At 41.4% G+C, this 15,134-nt stretch overlaps 1 protein-coding gene across 4 annotated transcripts in view; it reads left to right on the plus strand.

The window, feature by feature from the left end:
• The first annotated feature begins 1,422 nt into the window (after nucleotides 1–1,422).
• EPS15 (epidermal growth factor receptor pathway substrate 15) overlaps nucleotides 1,423–15,134 on the plus strand; it is a 143,019-nt gene continuing 129,307 nt past the window's right edge. For 2 of the 4 annotated variants that reach the window (XM_038558052.1, XM_038558054.1), the window contains exon 1: nucleotides 1,424–1,592. In XM_038558052.1, the coding sequence (XP_038413980.1) occupies nucleotides 1,560–1,592 (33 nt within the window). In that variant the 5' untranslated portion in view covers nucleotides 1,424–1,559. Of the gene's footprint in view, nucleotides 1,593–15,134 lie in introns of all 4 variants that reach the window. The other 2 variants (XM_038558055.1, XM_038558053.1) reach the window with 2 other exon arrangements.

Raw genomic sequence — 15,134 nt, forward strand, 5'->3', positions numbered from 1 at the left:
TCCAGCTGGCCCTCCTGGTATATTAAATGGGACTTCTATGATAATGGTGACAAGGTCATGGGTCTGATAGAGTTTTGGTTTGTTGGTGTGGGGAGCCACCATGACTGAGAAAAGAAGACCAATTCTAGGCAAAAACATTTATTGAGGCCTACTCTGCTGTAGACTAAACTGTGAGTGGGATGTAGTCATGAATCAGTCCCCTGTCCTCAAGGATTTTAGTGTGGTAGGTACAGAGAAGTCCTTAATTAACTCTTAAAAACAGGCGGAATATAAGAAGGACCACATCAGAACAACTAAGAGGTGGGATGGAAGTTCCTAGAAGGCTTCTTAAAGTAGATGGCATATAAGCCAAGTCTTTAAAGATCAGGGTTTCTAGTAACTTGTTGTATATTCTAACTGAAGATGGCAGTATGAGATAGTGTAGGATGCGCTATATTTAACACAAATTGTAACTAACGCCTTTTATTGAGTACCTGCTATATGCTAGGGTCTTGAGGATACAGAAATACATCAGAAGCAGTCCTTGCCATGGAGCAGCTCTCAGTCTCGAGGGGTAGACAGATGTAAAGGGTCCTTTGAGTGACAATGACTTCATAAAGCAGGGAAGAAATTTAAAAAGAAGAGTTGTAACTCTGACTTGGGGAGATCAGGAGATGCTTTGTAAAGGGGAAAATACTTGAGCATGTCTTTAGAAACTGGAAGTTTGCCAGGTGGACTATGGGAGGAATTAGGAGTGCTGCAGGTGCCTGAGCAGATCCCAGCGCTCTCTTATTAAACCATGTAAGTGTGGCAAGCAGCAAGCAGGCAAAGACATTATTTATCGCCCCTCCCACTTGGATTTTGGCTCCTGGAGGGAAGAACCTAGAAGTCTTCTTTTTCAATATCACGTACATGGTTAAATGAAAGGTTTTGGAGGCAGATCTGGATTCTAACCTGGCTTTCTAATCAGCTGTATGACTTTAGGTAAAATAGCTGTTTATGTTTCTATTTCCTCATTTATATAACTTATTTGTGTCTCAGTTCCTCCCACTCATACAACTGGAAAATAGTGTGTAGCACAGAGTCTAGCATATACGAAGTACTGCTACTTCTATCACGATCTCATTTCGTTTTCACAAGCAACCTGGACTTTGCGTAGCATTTCCCCCATTTTTCAGAAGCAGCAGCTTAGAGTACGTAGGCGATCTGCCTAAACTTTCCGGGCAATCTGTCTGCGGTCTCTTCCGCCTACGCAGCCCGTCCGCCTTACTTCTCTGTCCGCGCCGGGTTTTCTTGGGCGGCCCCGGGGGGAGGCTCCTGTCCGGCAGCGCGAAATCCGGCGCCAGGACTTGGGCGCCGCCGCGCTGGCGCCGGGCGGGCGGGCGGGGTGGGGCGGGGCCGGGAGGGGCGGGGCGGGGCGGGGCGGGCGGGCGGGAGGAGGGAAGTTGTCGAAGTTACAGGGGAGACGCCCGCCCGCCCGGCCGCCCGGGCCTCGCCTCTGCCCGCTCCCTCCGCCTCCTCCCGCCCCGAGCCCCAGTCCGCCCGTCCTTCCTTCCCCTCCCGTGCATGATGGAAGCACCATGGCTGCGGCGGCCCAGCTCTCCCTGACACAGGTAACACCGCCCGCCCGGCTCGGCCGCTGTCCCAGGCGGCCCCTCCCCCACCGCGCTGCGGGCGGGCGGCCGGGTAGTTTCTCTGGTGCGGGCGGGGCGGCCGCCGGGGCGGGCGGGGGCGAGCGGCGGCGCGAGGCTGAGTGTGCGTGTACTGCGGGGCCGTCCGAGCCCGCAGCCGCGCCGCCCCGCCACGACCCCGCCCCCGCTCCCGCTCCCGCTCCCCGCGCGGCCCGCGGCGCCCGTGCCCGTGCCGGGTGGGCAGTGGCCCCGCGCGGCTCCGCCTCGGCCGCCGAGAAGTTTCCTCCTTCCAGGCCAGGAGCGCTCCAGGTGGGCTCCCGTGGCGCTGGCGCCGGCCGCCTCGCCCCGCGCGGCGGCCCCCGGGCTCCGCGGCGCTTCCCGAGTTAAAAGTCGCCTTCCCGACGCGGAGCCCAGGGCCGTTCCCCCCCCCCCCCCCCCCCCGACGGGGGCCGCAGTCTGCCGCTTCCGTCGAGCCCCGCGCTCCCCTCGGCACCAGCCTGGGCCCCCTCCGGGTTCGGCCAAGCCTCGACCCGCTCTCCTGGGCTGGACCTCCGCTTCCGTCGTCTTCCGCCCCCTCGGGCCGGGGAGGGCCGTCGCGTAGCCGCCGCCTCATCAACAGGTGTGACGGCTCCGCCCGCCTCGGCCTCGGCGCTGGACGGCCGGAGATGACCTCCTGCGGGGCCATGGTCGGCCCCTTCCTCGCCTCCCCCGTTCCTCAGAGCCTAGGCCCGGTGCTTCCCTCTGGGAGCCTCGTTCCTCCGTCCCCGTAGAGAGGGCGGGCCGCGGTCTTCCCCCGGTGCTCTCCCGCCGAGGTGGCCGGCGCTTGTCCGGCCCCGACCCCAAGCCTCCCGGCCTTCCACTTCTCGGCGGGTCCGCCCTGCCCGGAGCGCCTGCCACAGCCCGCGCGCTGCCCGCTGCCTCCTGCCGCCTTGTAGTCCCCTTGGCCTACATCCGTCGCGCTTCTCGTGGGCCGGTGCCGTCGTCGCGCCGCAGCAGAAGGCTCTGGGGTGTTTGCCCCGGCGCCGTGAACTCGAGAGCCCGAGCGACACCCGCTCTCCGGGGAACCCGCCGCCACCCGCAGACTCGTGCCTCAGGTCCAGTAACTCACTTCAGTTTGCAGGAATTCTGTTTCCTAAGTGACGTCTGGTGGTTTCCCTGTTCTCTTGATGTCGCTCACCCTCTTTTGACAAGCAGGTAGCAGGGAAGAATCCTTGGAATGTGGGGTTGAGGGCTGGTGGCGGACCTCTTTGGAAGGGCCCTCCTGAGATTCAGGTGTGCGCGGTGGCGGCAGTGACTCTTGGGTCGCCCTTTTTAGGAGTCTCATGGCTGTTGGCAGGCCCTTGCTTTCTGGCCGCGCTGGCCGGGTCGGGCAGGAGCTTCCCCCTCTTGAAGTCTTCTGTAGATTTGTTTCTGAGTTGTTTGCGTACTTTATTCTCTCTCCCGGGCTAATGTTTCTGATTTCTGTTTATCATCCTTCATCTCTGGACATTTTCTTTAGGCTCTTGTCAGTTTTATAGATAGTTACATAATTGAAATAGGTTGTTGTGGTTGTGTGTTTAAATATGAACATGTATGTACACAGTAAGTACTGAATCACGAGTATTCTCCTTCAGTGTCTCACATAGAGAACGTACATTGATGGTTCATTTATATTGATAATTCAAATTAAGCCAATTTAGAATATTTTTAAGACATTAGAGGCAATAAGTTCTATATAAAGGGACAGGAAAAAGAACCTTTCTAAACCTTTCTATACCCTAACGTGCCGCCTCGTCATTTTAAAACTTTTTAAACTTGTGTATTTTTTTTTTTATTTTTTTTAACTGCTGGAAACAAATAAACTAAGGTAACAATGCAACTTGGTTTCACATTCATTATTGATCTATTTGTGTCACACTCCACCCCCGACCCCCAAACACACACACTTAGGCATACTCAAGTGAGAAATCCTCCAGGGCAGGGACACATTTTAATTCATCTGTCTTCCTCAGTGCCCATCTGGAAGAAAGTGATTAAACACTGTCTTTTGAATGACTGAAAAATTTAAAGGGCTCTGTGACAGTTAAAAGATTAAACAGATGCTGAAGTGAGTTTCTACCTCTGGTCATGGGATAATGATGAAGTTTTGGAGTAGGTTCTTTCATTCAACAAATATTTGTTAAGTACCTATTATGTGCTAGGCACGATGCTAGGATTGTCTTGTTTATAGTTTTTTTTGCCTTTATCAGTTCAGTAAAACTGACAGTTTGGGGGGAAAATGTGAAAAACATTTTAATTTACTCCTTCCTTCCTCTTTCCTTGACTGACAACCAACCCACCAGCTCCCCAGCCACCAAAATAATTTATTTAAATTATCATATTCTAGCTTCTTCAGAGGATAGAATACTAGAGTAATGGAACTTAGTTCCAGTCCCAGATCTGCCAAGAGCTAACTCTATGGAATTGAGTTAGATCTCCAAGGCCTCAATTTTCTTAGTTTTAATATTCATTCAACAAATATTTGTTGAGCATTCATTGTGTGCTAGGAAATATGTGTTAGATACTAAGGATATGTTAAGAAACAAATAACAATTCTTGGAGGCAAAACATAGAACTTATATTCCTGTAGGGGAGTTTGAATGAGCTGATCTAAGGCCCTTTCTAATTGAGATTTCTTTTTTATAGACCATATTTTATGATTTGTAGCTCTAGTGGGACTTTACCGGGGTACTTTAGTGTTGTGTAGCCTTAGTGTTTTCTTTCTTTCTTTTTTTTTTCACTTTTTAAAATTTCAAGTAGGCTCCACACCCAATGTGGAGCCTAACACTGGGCTTTAACGATCTGACCCTGATATAGAGACCTGAGCTGAGATCAACAGTTGGATGCTTTACCAACTTAGCTGCCCAGGTAACCCTAGCATTAGTGTTTTGTAATTTCAATTGTCTTCGCTAGACATTCGATTTTCTTTTAATCAATATGAAGTAAAACTTAAATGAGAAAGATCTTGTGATTTTTGCTTGTGGTGATTACAAAAAAGATATTAGGGATCCCTGGGTGGCGCAGCGGTTTGGCACCTGCCTTTGGCCCAGGGCGCGATCCTGGAGACCCGGGGTCGAATCCCACGTCGGGCTCACTGAATGGAGCCTGCTTCTCCCTCTGCCTCTCTCTCTCTCTGGGTGACTATCATAAATAAATAAAAAATTAAAAAAAAAGATATTAATACTTTCTCTCTTTAAGCTTTCCCAGTGGCCCATTTCTTCTTCAAGTCTGTATCCTTACTACTACTACTACTCTCAGCCTTTCTTACTATATGTAAAGAGCGTTTACTGTATATATTAGGGTGTTACAGTATGCAGGGAATTTTACTTCATTTAACTTAACACTCCATTTTACAAATGAGGGAAGTAATTTATGAGCTAATAAGTAGTAGATCTGAGATTTGAACCAAGGACTGTAGGATTTCAAAAGCTGTTTATTTCACTCTATTCTCTGTACTAGACACTTGGCATATCCAGTGCTCCCTTGTATTTTTGATGCTCTTTTTCAGTAAATGCTCTATTGTCCTAATTAGATGGTAAACTTTTTGAGGATGGAAGCCCTGTCTTTTGCCTCTGAATCTCCAGGGTCTTTTATGCTATTGTGAGTATAGAAGTGGTGTCCTCGATGATGATAAAAGTTTTATTTTATTGAAATATGACGTGATAGGAATATTTAAATGATTTTCCAGCAGCAGTTCAGCTTTATGTTGCAGTTTTCTTGTGTAATTTAGCAAGGATTCTTTTTTAATTAAAAAAAAGCCTTAGAAGGGGACTTAAGTGAAAAAAATCTTAGTATATGGTCTAAAGCACTATGTGCTATAAGAATAATACTTTTCCTGTTTTTCCCCCAAAGATTTTATTTACTCATTTGAGATGAGAGAGAGCACAAGCAGGGAGGAGAGGGAGAGGGAGAAGCAGACTCCCTGCTGAGCAGGGAACGCAGCCCATCCAAGGACCTTGAGATCCTGACCTGAGCTGAAGGCAGATGCTTGACTGATTGAGCCACCCAGGAGCCCCAAGAATACTTTTCCTTTTAATGCTTTTTTAATTGCAAGAGTGATATAACTGTATTACAGAAACTTCGGAAATTGGAGAAAAAGAATCCCTCATAATTTTGTAGTTTGTGGTGTTTATTTTCAGTTGTATCAAAGAATACATGATGTGTGTTAATAAATGTGTCATCTTAGTGGTCTGGTTTAGCAATATGGCAATAAATATCAGGATACAGTATAAAAATTACATGTTCTCAGAAGCAGAGTGTGTGTATTTAACATGACTATTAAGTTCTACTATGAGAAGGACACCATAATATTTTTCTTTTGTGCCTGCAATTACAGTCCAGTATACTCAGGAAATCCATCCTTCTTTGAGTGATATCCAACTGTTTTCAAAAATGGCTTGGAATGTTCAGCATTTGGGAGGAGTTGTCATAGTTAAAATTAATTAGGAACAGTTGGGTTTGTCCAATACAGAGTCTCCCAGGAGTAACCTAAGAGTGTATTCCTTTGTTTTCACTGTATTTGGGGATAGAATGGTAACGGACTAAAAAGTTGTAGGAAAAGATTGAGCATCTTTATTTAGTAATGAACCATAGTTTTTATCTCCTCTCTTACTAATAGTCTGACTTAAGGACTCGGTCTAAGGTGTTTTACTTGCTCTTCAAGGAATTAAACATACTTACACAATTCTTTACTTTGTGAGTTTTGCACTTAATGATACTGGAACTATGGAAACCAGAAGAGGAAAACAGAATGAGTGAGAGAGAGAATAAAAGAGAGAAAGAGAGAAAGAGAAAAATCTGGTTACTTGGAGAAATGAAATTGTAGAACTACATGAAAAGTTAATCCAGGCAGAGTTCATTAGGCAAACTCCTACGCTGGAATTTCATGTTAAAGTGGTTAAACTCTCATCAACAAGATAAAATATTATGCCTTCATTAAAAATTATGTTTATTGGGAGCTTATAATAATATGAAGAATATTGTAATTTGAATGCTGTATTACAGCAAAGTGGAGACATTTTATTTTTTTATTTTTTATTTATTTATGATAGTCACACAGAGAGACAGAGAGAGGCAGAGACATAGGCAGAGGGAGAAGCAGGCTCCATGCACCAGAAGCCCGATGTGGGATTCGATCCCGGGTCTCCAGGATGGCGCCTTGGGCCAAAGGCAGGTGCCAGACCGCTGTACCACCCAGGGATCCCGAGACATTTTATTTAGAAGAATGATCTAACCATGCATCTATGAGCATGCATAGAAAAAAGATTGGCAGGAAAAAAAAAGCATCAAGATTTTTGTAATAGCATGGTTATAGTTTTTATTTACCTTCTTTTTTTTTTTTAAAGATTTATTTATTTATGATAGACATAGAGAGAGAGGCAGAGACACAGGAGGAGGGAGAGGCAGGCTCCATGCCGGGAGCCCGATGTGGGACTGGATTCCGGGACTCCAGGATCATGCCCTGGGCCAAAGGCAGGCGCTTAACTGCTGAGCCACCCAGGGATCCCCTTTATTTACTTTCTTTTTGATAGTGAGCACATATTTATTTTGGAATCTGCTGATTTAGCATTTCTATATGAACTCTTTTTGAATATTTACTGTTAAATTGAAATTAATGACTATATATAAAGTGAGAATCTGTGTTCTACGATTGCATTTACACTCACATTTCATCTTAAAAATTCCCATTTTTACACTTGGAGAAATTGGTCAGAAGAATGATAATAACTATTGTTATAATTGGTTTGGAAAATTGTCAGAGGACTAATTTATAAGTTTTTGTGCTGCTGTATTATTTATTTATTTATTTATTTATTTATTTTAATTTTTATTTATTTATCATAGTCACAGAGAGAGAGAGAGAGAGAGAGAGAGAGAGAGAGAGAGGCAGAGACATAGGCAGAGGGAGAAGCAGGCTCCATGCACTGGGAGCCTGATGTGGGATTCGATCCCGGGTCTCCAGGATCGTGCCCTGGGCCAAAGGCAGGCGCCAAACCGCTGCGCCACCCAGGGATCCCTGCTGTATAATTTATGAAACATTTTATGCTCTCATTTGATTTTCATAATAACTAACCAGCGAGGGTATTACTCTTATTTCAAATTAGAGAATACTAAGTCTCAGAATTTGCGACTTAAGTTTTACAGTCAGTAAATAAAAGCGTAAACCCATGTTAAAAAAAATTCAAACAAACAAAAAATTCAAACAATATCAGTGAAAATCTCCTTCTCTAGGCCCTGAGTCTCCTTCCTAGAGATGGTCATTCTTGCCACTTTGTTGTGTGTATTTCCAGCAATAATCTGTGATTTATATGTAAATATGCATAATTTTTCTTTTGAGTAAGCTGCATATTGTTTTATGGCTTATTATTATTTTTTTAGCTTAATCTGAGACATTATTCTTTACTAGCACATACAGATCTCCCTCATTATTTTCAAAACTTTAGGATCTTTCTTTATAAGAGTATACTGTAATTTATTTAATTAGCTACCTCATGATGGACATTTCTGTTGCTTCCAATTGTTTGCTATTACTACTAAGAGTGCTGCAGTGAATATTCTTTTACACACCTTTGTGCAAAGGTGTGCGTGTGTACTTTAGTTTTTGGTAGGTATAATTTTTGGGCCAAAGGATTTTTAGATACATATTGCTAATTTGCATTTGGAAAGGTTGTACTAGCAACAATTTGAGTGTGTTTTTCCTTCTCCATAGCTTCATCAGTACAGTATATTTGCAAACTTTTGTTCATTGCCAACTTGATACAGAAAATGATGCTAAAAGTTGGCCTTATGCACTGTACTTTCCTGTCACATAAATGTGAACTTTTTGATATTTTGTATAAAAGGTAGAGGTGAGATATAAGGAACTTAACTTTGTGATATAAATAATGCTTTGACGATTTGACAGTGCAATTAAAAATTAAAGGTTGGAGCTCTTTTAAAAACTTGTTTTTTATATGGTATAGATGTACAAAAAAAAGTAAGCCTCATTTCCTCAAGGCCCCTTTAGTTTGGGTATTTTGTAATGGGAATTAAATGGTATCAAGAGTCTCTCATCTGAAATAATCAGACTGCTTATATCTTGTTTTATCTCAATAAAAATAAAAATTTGGCCAAGAACAATGGGGCAAGACCATACTTTTTTGGAAGAAAGCTTCTATATACTTGGGATTTTTTAGATCATGGTTTTTCAGCCTTGGCACTATTGACATTTTGGGCCAGGTAATTCTTTGGTGTAGGGCAGCTGTCCAGTGCCTGCGGGATGTTTTACAGGTCCCTTATCCATGATATGCTAGTAACACTTTCTCATTTGGGATAATCAGAAATATCTCTAGATATTGCCAGATGTTTCTTGGAGCACAAAATTGCCCCCAGTTGAGCATCATTGGTTTATATACATACTCTTTGAAATTAGTGACCCAGGAAGGAATATAGGAGATACTGAGGTAGATGCTTTCCTGGGATAGGCATGGGAGGATAGCTTATCTTCATATTTTTATTCCTAAACCTGCCATGAGCCATGAATGGCTAATTGTGCATGGATTTTGAACTTAAAAAACTTAAATGGTAAGAAACTGGAAATTGTGAATTTGATTCTGTATATGGTTTCTCTTAGTGGGCTAAGTTTTAATATAAAGATATGGGAAGGAAAACACACCACTATTGTGAAAGAAGAGGAGTGATGTTTCTTAAACTCCAATAAGCAGTAGATACTTTTAGGTAATTTACATATGTCATTTCACTTAATCTTCATAGTTTTAATAAAGTAGCAATTAAGCTTCTGTATTACTTACTTAGGGTTGTGTTGTAAGTGGCAGATTTTTGAGATTTGAACCTAGGCACATCTGTTCTTAGACACATTCGCTATACTGTTTCCTGTAAACAGTCATTGACAATAAATCAGACAAGTATGAAAATGAACATTCACATGATATTATGTTCCTTCATTGTTATGTAAAAGGAACAAATTATTCAGAGTGAGGTACATGTATGTGTGTATGTGAGGGAGAGAAGAGGTCAATATTGGGATAACAATAATTAATACTTATTGAGCACTTACGTGTCAGACAGTGTTTTTAATAATCTTTACAACCTGAGGAAGTTTTCAGTAGTCCTTATAACTTGATCATCCCTATTTGTTTCTCAAAAAGAAATTTAAGCTCAGAGATGAAGTAATTTGTTCAAAGTCAAGCTGCTGCTAGGTAGTAAAGCCAGAATTGTGGGCCAGGTAGTGTAAACAATTCATAATAATTATTATTATGGTACAGATAGATTCATTCAATTGAATGAATGTGTTTGTATTTTTGAGGGCAGAATAATAGCTCTGACAGATCTAATTATGGTACTAATGCTTGCTTAACTGAACATATGTTCTAGGCTGCAACATCTTTTTATGTAAAAACTTACCATTGCCTACACCACATCTCTAGAAAGTGATTATAATACCAGATAGTGGAGAGTTTTTATAGACTTGATAGAAGGTAGTATTACATTTTGCAACCTAGAAGTTTATTACTAATGTAAACCTAAGCTTGTCTTGGTTTGTGTACAATATTTATTTTCAAGCTAATATTCTCTTGGACGTCTTGGAGTTTGTTCAGTATTTTATTGCTAACCATGATACCACATATCAGAAAATACTCCCTAAGAGACAAACTATTTTATTGAATAAAACATAGAACTACTAGGCTTAAAGATATCTGACACCACTCCAGAAATGAACATTGCTGAGAGCTGGGGTGAAATAATGGGAGATCTTGGGCTTTGCAGTGAGAATGTCTTAAATCCTTTATTTGATTGTGTAACAAGTTTCTTAGCCTCTGTTTTTCTTTTTTTTTTTTTTTAAGCTTATAAAATAGGGGATAAACTTAACTTGCAGGATTTGTTGTGAAGATTATGTGAAATAGTGGATATAAATGTCTAAGATCTATCGATCGATCAATCGATCAATCAATCGTCTATTTATTTATTAAAGGATTTTATTTATTCATGAGAGACATAGAGGCAGAGACACAGGCAGAGGGAGAAGCATACTCCATGCAGGGAGCCCGACGTGGGACTCGAGCCCGGATCTCCAGGATCAGGCCTTGGGTGGAAGGCGGTGCAAACCGCTGGGCCACCCAGGCTGCCCCAAGATCAATTTAAATGGTAGCAGCTAATAATAAAAATAACAAGAACAACTGCCAGCACTAGCCAAATGTTTACAATCACTGGATTTGGTTATTTATAGGGCTGTTAATTTTTATGAAATGTACTTAGAATTTTCATAGATCATTGATACCAAGGATTATTGATATCTTCATTTTATCTTGTATTCTTTTGGTATAGCACATGTATATCAGTAGGCATATATGAAAAATTGGAAACTTCTGTGCACCAAAGATGCTTCTGTTATTGCTGGTTGATCTCTTATTTCAGAAACCATTTACTGGGTAGCGCCGCCTGAAGCCTGAGGTGTGATCCTGGAGATCCGAGATCGAGTCCCACATTAGGCTTCCTGTATGGAGCCTGCTTTCCCCTCTGCCTATGTCTCTGCCTCTCTCTCTCTCTGTGTCTCTCATGAATAAATAAATAAAATCTTAAAAAAAGAAAAAAGAAACCATTTACTGAATGCCGTCTGTGTGTCATCGCTGTGTTAGGCCTTAGACATAAGAGGAGAGCAAGGCTTAGACTCATGTATGCACTGAAATTCCTTTTAGTCTTTTAGGGAGGTAACAGTGACTTTCTGGGATGAGAGGTACCTTGAAAAAGGGTGACTGAAGTAAGGCCCTGGGGTGGTGTGAAGTATCCTGTGATTCTGATGGAACTTTTTGTAGTAGTTTAGTTTTTGAGTTGATTGATAGCATAGATGACATTTAAGTTGTACTTAAAAGGGTAGCATAAAACTATAGGAACATTTGACTCAAGTCAAATTGTATTTTGGTGTATAGGGTCCACATTGGGGGAAATAACATCCATTTTTAAATGATTTATTCTCTGCTTTTTTCCCTCTATAAGAAAACAAGAATTTTTAACTCAGAGACATTAGGGAGGAGTTTCGGGGATAGGCTTCAAAGAATCTGTGACCTACTCTAAAATAGTATGTAAAAAATTATGAGTGTCAAGTTTTCTTTCTTTTTTTTTTTTGAGTTTATTTATTTATGGGAGACACAGAGAGAGAGGAAGAGGCAGAGACATAGGCAAAGGGAAAAGCCGGCTTACTCTGGGGAGCCTGATGCGGGACTCTATCCTAGGACCCCGGGATCACAACTTGAGCCAAACAAAGGTAGATGCTCAACCACTGAGCCACTGGGTGCCCCAAGTATCAAATTTTCTATCCCAGGGATACTGAGAGAAATTTTATATAGTGGGAAGAACACTGGACTTCACGCCCTGAGCTGAAGGCAGATGCTCACCACTGAGCCACCCAGGCATCCCTTACTTCTTTTCTTTACACGTTTCTTAAAATGTGGTTGTAACCTTGCTCTCTCTCCACACACCACATACAGTATATACATATGTATATATAATTTTATATTGTTTTCTTTAACTTAACATTATAAGTGTTTTTCTATGTTATTTCCATAGCATCTTTTTAATGTATTTAGAATATATTCATTAATCTGATGTTTTATTGTTTACTTAAGCCCTATGTATAGGCAATTTATGTATCAATTATAATTAATGCTGTTGTTAATAACCTTTGATGTGCCATTTGCTAAATCCTTTTTTGCAGAGTTATAGATGGTACTTACTACATAATTGAATTATTTTTCTATATATACCTTTGAGTTTTGAAGTTAAACTTGAGTGATTTTTACTTAATTTATGTTTATAAGATCTTGAATGGCAAAGCAGATAACAGCAGTATTTTACTCAGATAGGAACAATAATCTTAAAAATACTATTATGAAGGAATTAAATTGAATATATTTAATTTGGCTTCAAACCACCTTTATAGTTTGTAAAGTTTGCTTAGCATGGGAAGTTAGCATTAAAAGTTGTAGCTTGAGGAAGATCAGATGGTTTCAGTTTGCATATAGTTTTCATCCTTCTTTGCAGGCTAGGATGCTTTCATTCTTAGTCTTGTTCTCTACATTCTGTTCCATGTTTTATGTTTTTTATTCTAGCACACTTTCATGCAGGGCCTTGTAAGACCTAGGGGTGGATTCTGGATCATCTTGCACTTTAGAACAAACAGTTCAAAAACTTGACTGTATTGACTATACTTTGAGCCAGACTTGAGATGTTCAGGTTTGTCTCTGTGCTTGACAGTTTTTTTTTTCTTTTATATACCCTCACAGCTTTATGTGACAAATTTCTTCCTTATTTTATTTATTTATTTTTTAAAAGATTTTATTTATTTATTCATGAGAGACACAGAGAGAGACACACACACACAGGCAGAGGGAGAAGCAGGCAGAGGGAGAAGCAGGCTCCACGCAGGGAGCCCGATGCAGGACCCGATCCTGGGACTCCAGGATCAGGCTCTGGACTGAAGGCGGCACTAAACTGCTGAGCCACCCAGGCTGCCCTCTTCCTTATTTTAGTGCAGAAATTTTACCAGTATCAGTATTCATAGATTAAGGTGGACAAGAATTATTTTCCTATAACCTTACATGTGCGCCACAGATACACTTCTTATAAGGAAAACTTCCTAAAACACTCATTTTTAAAAATAAGTGTATGATCGGCATTATTTATATGTTTAATGAATATTAAAAATATTTAAAAATTGATTATTGGGCAGACCCGGTGGCTTAGTGGTTTAGTGCCGCCTTCAGCCCAGGGCGTGATCCTGGAGACCCAGGATCGAGTCCCATGTCGGGCTCCCTGCATGGAGTTTGTTTGTTTGTGTTTTAAAGATTTTATTTATTTATTCACGAGAGATACAGAGAGAGAGAGAGAGAGAGAAGCAGAGACACAGGCAGAGGGAGAAGCAGGCCCCATGCAGGGAGCTTGATGTGGGACTCAATCCCGGGACTCCAGGATCACACCCTAGGCCGAAGGCAGGTGCTAAACTGCTGAGCCACCCAGAGATCCCCCTCCCTGCATGGAGCTTGCTTCTCCCTCTGCCTGTGTCTCTGCCTCTCTCTCTCTAATAAATAAATAAAATCTTAAAAAAAATTGATTATTGTTTAGGTAACAGTTATAGTTTTTCATCATGAGGCTAGGTAGAAGGAAAAGCATACTTTGAAATTGTAAATTTACTGAATTTATTTCTAGTGCTAGTTTAAAAATATTTCATATGTGAAAATTAATGGTATTTTTGATGTATATTTGCATTTAGAATTATGAACTATCAAGCACTATTAAAAAGCACTAGAGGTACTGAATTTATAAAATATTTAAGAATTGTTGTTAAAAAGCTTTGAGATTCCTACATAATTTTTAAAAATATTTTTAAATTTACTCTTTTAAACTAACTTAGTGACATATAGTCTGTATATCATACAATTTACCCATTTAAAAAAATGTACAATTCATTGATTTTTAATCTATTTATAGATGTGTGCAACCATCACCACAGTCAGTTTTGGAGCGTTTAATCACCTCAGAAAGAAACCTCGTATGCTTTAGGTATCATCCTCTTCTCTGCCATTCTTTCCCCAGTCCTAAACAACCACTAATCTGTTTTCCATCTCAATTAGATTTTCCTAGTCTGGATTTTGTATGAATGGAATCATGTACCATGTGGACTCTTCTAACTAGTTTTTCACTTAACATAGTATTTCTGAGGTTTATCCAAGTTGTAGCAAATACCAGTACTTCATTAATTTTTTTTAAAGATTTTATTTATTTGAAAGAGAAAATGAGCAATGGGGAAGGGGAGTGGGACAGGGAGAGGGAGAAGCAGACTCCCCATTGAGCAGGGAGCCCAACGTGAAGCTCAATCCCAGGACTCTGGGGTTATGACCTGAGCCAAAGGCAGACACTTAACCAACTGAGCCACTTAGGCACCCCTACTTCATTCATTTTCAATTTTTTTTTTTTTTAAGATTTTATTTATTTATTCAGACCGAGAGAGAGGCAGAGTCACAGGCAGAGGGAGAAGCAAGTTCCGTGCAGGGAGCCCGACGTGAGAGTGGATCCCAGGTCTCTAGGATCACACCCCGGGCTGCAGGCGGTGCTAAACTGCTGTGCCACCGGGGCTGCCCTACTTCATTCATTTTTATGGCAGAACAATATTTCATATAATGTTTATACCACATTTTCTTTTTTTTTTTTTTTAAAGATTTTATTTATTCATTCATGAGAGAGAGAGAGAGAGGCAGAGGGAGAGGCGGGTTCCACACAGGGAGCCCGATGTGGGACTCGATCCCGGGACTCCAGGATCACACCCCGAGCCGAAGGGAGGTGCCAAACCTCTGAGCCACCCAGGGATCCCCCTATACCACATTTTCTTTATCTTTTTGTCTGTTGAAGGACGTTTGAGTTGTTTTCTCCTTTTGGCTGTTGTAAATAATCTGCTTTGAACATTCATGTACAAGATTTTGTGTGGATGTATGTTTTTATTTCTGTGAATATTTA

This window comes from Canis lupus, chromosome 15 (assembly GCF_011100685.1).
Source record: "Canis lupus familiaris isolate Mischka breed German Shepherd chromosome 15, alternate assembly UU_Cfam_GSD_1.0, whole genome shotgun sequence".
Classification (NCBI taxonomy): Eukaryota; Metazoa; Chordata; class Mammalia; order Carnivora; family Canidae; genus Canis; species Canis lupus.